The 5,291-nt window shown below is 39.7% G+C and overlaps 1 protein-coding gene across 1 annotated transcript in view; it reads left to right on the plus strand.

Annotated features, from left to right (window-relative positions):
- LOC140168599 (uncharacterized) overlaps nt 1-3,577 on the plus strand; it is a 96,744-nt gene extending 93,167 nt beyond the window's left edge. The window contains exons 8-9 of the mRNA XM_072192002.1: nt 1,373-1,583; nt 3,405-3,577. Of these exons, the coding sequence (XP_072048103.1) occupies nt 1,373-1,583; nt 3,405-3,494 (301 nt within the window). The 3' untranslated portion in view covers nt 3,495-3,577. The remainder of the gene's footprint in view (nt 1-1,372; nt 1,584-3,404) is intronic.
- The last annotated feature ends 1,714 nt before the right edge of the window (nt 3,578-5,291 follow it).

A 5,291-nucleotide genomic window follows, 5' to 3' on the forward strand; every position in this document is an offset into this window, starting at 1 on the left:
GGCTGGCACAACACAAATACACTGTTTGATTATGCTATCAAAATCTAAGTCTTTAATTGAAAGCACGTTATTATTGGTACAATATATGACAACAAATGCACATACACAATAATCAAATATAACCACTCTTTATCTATTTAGTACTTAGCCAGCATTCTTTTTCTTGGTGATCATAAAGTTCTTGCAATGTCCTGGACGACTGATGTAATATATCCTTATTCACTTGTCCTGCGAAAATCAGCTAAGTCCATTGTACACTTGCATTTATAAATCCTTGCGTATAAAATCCTCATACGAAAATGGTGTTACTTTCTCCCAAGTACTAAACTCCTTGCGTCGTTCTCCAAACACATTTATAACTCCTTGCGCAGTTCTCCAAATCACTTTACTCCTTGCGCCGTTCTCCAATACTAAACTCCTTGCGCTGCTTTCTCCAAACTTGGTGCTATTTCCACCTTTCACACAATATCTTCAGGAAGCAGGACTGCGATGCAGTTGTCCCCACTTATTTTGACAATTGCGTTGAATCAAAACACCAGACTTCAGCAAGTCGACAGAAGAATATATATTCCTTTCTTGGAAGTACGTTCTTTGACGTATTCTAGATCTTCTCCGACAACACTGGCAAATAGTAGTACTTTGACTACATAAAATATTTCTGGTTTGCAATTTCATTTCTTTGAAGGAATTGGACTGTACGCATATTAGCTAGCTAGCCCAGATCAACACTATAAACTGTGACAATAATTGTGTTTACATTTTCTTATATATCAAGCAATGGGAAATCCCAAGTATTAATAGCCAAATGTGATCTTGGAAATTCCCACGCCTTAATTATAACATTAACCTTTCACATGACATCATTTCCTGAGGGAATCCCCTGACATCACTTCACCTTACAATCTCTAGGGTATTCCCATATGATCCAAAATTAGAAATGATTCAATTTGTTTTTGATCAAGTTGATGCAAGAAAGGGGAATCCCTAAAATGTCTCATAAAATAGATTTTAATTGTACACAGAGATAAATCATCAAATTAAATTACTCAGGGCACATCACAACTTTTAAATACATGTTGTTGTTTATCTGTGTTGTATCCTGGGCAGCAAAGGAGAACAGTGCTGGTCACTGATTGCATGTCCCAGGTTAAAGAAGAAATAAATACATAAATAAATAATCCACCCCGATGCACACCTACCCCACACCCCACATAACCCTGCACCTAAATGACAACATCACAGTGATGGTTACTAAACCGGTATAGATTCTCCGCAATCCTGCTAAGGGTCCAACTATCTAGATGTCTTTGAACATGTGATTATATTGTAATTCTTTGTTGATTTTCTTTCTTTTTTTCATTATTCTGTATAGCTTAGAGAATTATTCAGACAAAATCCGCTGGAGTTTTGATTTTCGATATCAGACACCAGACAAGCCGCCAGCATTTCATGGCCTCAAGGATCACATTCTATTCCGAAGTAAGAAGAATCCGAAACACAAAATCCGATGGGAGGAATTCAACAACGTCAACAGGAATGCCGTGTCATCGATTAACCCGAAAGCTGCTTTGGAAGCAGAAAAAGTTTAGTAATGTGTTATTCTCCATTTTTCTCTATTTTCCCGGGTAATGCATAATTCAGAATGGGGTTGGGGGAGATGATTCACAAGGGCAGCACATGCTTTTTTTTATAGGTGTCCAGTAGTAGAACAGGCTTTTGATGAGAAAACGCATAGAAGAAGTAGAATCGTCTGCCCTTTCTTTCTGTTTGTGAAGATATAAAATCGTCGGTCGCAACACATAGTGGCGTAGAGCTATTTTTCCAAATTTCACGTTTCACATAGTGGAGTATAGGTTTAGAGCTAGCTATTATCCAATAATATTTCTTCCTTGTTGTTAACTAGTAAAGATACAGTTTAATAGTTTGAACCTTAAACTTCAATTTCAAATGGAATCGGGCCACTGAGAGATAACAGTGGAGGATTATTGACTCCTTTACAAGTGGCATATCCTTCAAAAACGTTTTGCTCGGAGACGTATTTTGTCCTTCACGTACGCCACTATGTGTTGATTCCTGTCTGTGTTAGTCCAGGTGGCGCGGCGCGGTTCTCGTGGTTGAGCCGAGCAGGGTGTCTGGGGTTGAGCGATTTTTAGAGTGAGCCACCAACTTTAAAGATTTATAGCTGTTGGGTCAGAACAGGATAGGCGGCGTTTCCCTGGTCAGAGTGTGAAAGCAGGCGGCATAGGACACGCGACACGTGACGTTCGAGGCTGGCGAAAATAAAAGGCCGATAGCCCCATTCAAAATACACGGTTAGCTGTCATAAATTGAAAAATAACATACTTACAGTGGGGGTACATTGTCGTACCCCAACGGTTTTAGAGTAAGATAATTTTGTTTTGACACCACATAACAAATTTAGAATTGTTTGTGAAGATTTCATGATCATACGTGTTAATCCAATGGCGACGTCAAAAATGCCGATATCGCATCCACCACCGCCTGCGTGAAAGACACCTGCAGGGATAAAAAAAAAAGTGTAGGCAGTCTTTGTACGCATGACGTCAGTTTGGGTAATTGGAGCGATTGAGCTGATTGGTCAGATATTACCCAGGTTAGTGACATCAAATTGACGATATGCGCACAAATGACGCGTTTACCTTGCCCGCACTCTCGTCTTTCTGCATATCTTTGTCCGGTTATTTTGTTTTGTCCTAGCTCCTTTTGTCTACTCTACTCCTGATGGAGGTGCGGGTAGCTTAATTTCTTTCTGCAACCATAATGGGCCGCAATATATCACTAACCGCATAGTCCGAGGCAAGGTTCATTATTGTCAGGGTTAGGGTCTTAGGGTTAGGGTCTTATGGGTAGGGTTAGGGTTAGGGTAGGGTTAGGGTTTAGGGTTAGGGTTAGGGTTAGGGTAAGGGTTAGGGGTTAGGGTTAGGGTTTAGGGTTTAGGGTTAGGGTTTAGGGTTAGGGATTAGGGTTAGGATTATATTCGTATTTATTAGTACTAATATACTAGTAATAGTATATTGTGTGTATGCCCTTTATTCCGTAATCAATAAGTATCATAAACAAACACCTTTCTGGCACAACGAATCATAGCACAGTCGTGTAGGCATTAGACTTGAATGTGGGTTCGAACCCCAGCTAAACCGTTGTAGAATTTTAATTCTATCGATTTTTTTTATTTTATTAAGTAAGAGGAAATAATAATGGTAATAAACTTGTGTTATATCTAGCCTCATAGGCCTATAATTACATGTATGTACTATGTGTTATCGCATTGCGGCCCATTATGGTTGCAGAAAGAAATTACGCGTGCGGGTATAGGTGCCGTAAGGTGTCATTATTTACAAACTCCTTCTCCTTTTTGTTTTCTCTTTTGTTCTGACAAATAGGCCGATGAATTCGACACTACATTATCAGGTCCATGGATGTATCGATGGGAGTTGACTCATCATAACAGGCACACCACGCACTGGGAATAATTTCAAATCCGACATGCAGCTACGTTACGTTATCTGACCGGGCAATCCCAGCAAACACAAAACGTTTTCGGCATTACTCGCAAAAGGTTTTCAGAAAACGTAGGATTATATAGAGGGTATATAAAGGGTGTAAAACGTTTTCATAACATTCAAACATAATGTTATCTAAGTGTTGACGAAATATTTGACAAAAAAGTTTGCATACAATATTTTACAATGACAACATTTAGACAACATTTTAAATGTGTTGTTGTAGTGTGTTTTTATACACAACGTTTAAAAAGTTTTCATGACCTTTATAAAACCCGACATTTAATGTTATTATAATAACATTAATGTCGGAGTTTGCTGGGCTGTGAATGAAATTGAAAGATAATTTGATTTGTTCGGGTTTTGACAACCCTGGATAACCCAAGAAAGCCTCTATTGAAGCTTATTTCCATTGGGGTCCATTTGAACACCGGGACGGGTTGGGAACAGTCAGGGGTTAACACCCTACTCTTTTCGAAACTGGCTGCGAGATACATGTACGGCTCTCTGTACACGGGACCGACGGCTTAACGTCCCCTCCGAAGGACGGAGTACTTTCATGATTCATTTACCCAATTCTAAATGAACCATGGGGAGAGCGGAAGTCTGAATTTAATCTACAGAAGTTGCCAATTAATTTCAGACTTTTTTTTCCCAAGTCAATATCCCAGCAAATCGCCACCGCCGGGAATCGAACCCGGGACCTCATGCACTAAAGGCAAGTACCCTAACCATTGCGCCACGCTCTCCCAATGAATGAAATTGAAAGATAATCAGGGGGATAAAATCCTATTAACACATTTATTCATTTGTTGCAAATTTAAACTCCGACAATATTCAGATATATATGGATCTCATGGTATGGTATTCAAAAGCATCGCAAAGCCTCCTAAAGGCGTACTCACAGGGTTAGCTATGGACATATAGAGTACATATTCTCGAGAGGGCACAAAATTCACGGGTTTTCTATTACCAATGCAAACTTATGACAAATTCAAGTGGTTTCCAAGTGAAGAAATGCCCGCTCTATTACGTATAATAATTGTTCATGAACTTGTTATGTTGAAATACAATCCCCTTGCAATAATAGTAAAGTACTTGCAATAGTTTAATTTTGCTTTTTGCTTGCAATATGTTTTCGGTGAATTCGATGAACTTCGGCCTGATACCAGTGGCGTGCGCAAAGGGGGGGGGGGGCAGGGGGCCACCCCCACTTTTGTTGGTCATTCGGGGGATTCGGGAAAAAACATCAAAATTTGCTCCTAATCAGATTCCATTCGGGGGAACTGAACAACCTGCCCCCCCACTTTCAATGTGCTGCGCATGCCACTGCCTGATACTGATGCAGTAATGGTAAAATGCAACAGGTCGACACCTTTAACATCAAGTCAAAGGTGTTGGTAATTGGTATTGTCGTATGTGCAAATGTGTATGACGAGGAGATTATAATACTGTAAACTGGCCTCAAAAAGAAACTTATAATTTTTCACAAGGTCATATCTTAAAATCCTCTCCATAAAAATGAACAAAAATTGCACACAGGATTACTTCAATACTCTACTCTAAACACTGGTCTGCGACCAAACAGTTGTCCAACTGACACAACAGCAAAATGCACTGATATGGAACACCTGGACCACATTCACAGCCCAACACCCAGAAAGGTGTTCCATGTCAGTGCATTTTGCTGTTATGTCAGTTGGACAACTGTTTGGGTACTGACATGTGTTTAGAGTAGAGTATTGAAGTAATCCTGTGTGTAATTTT

The sequence above is a fragment of the Amphiura filiformis genome, chromosome 13 (assembly GCF_039555335.1).
Source record: "Amphiura filiformis chromosome 13, Afil_fr2py, whole genome shotgun sequence".
In the NCBI taxonomy this organism is placed as follows: domain Eukaryota; kingdom Metazoa; phylum Echinodermata; class Ophiuroidea; order Amphilepidida; family Amphiuridae; genus Amphiura; species Amphiura filiformis.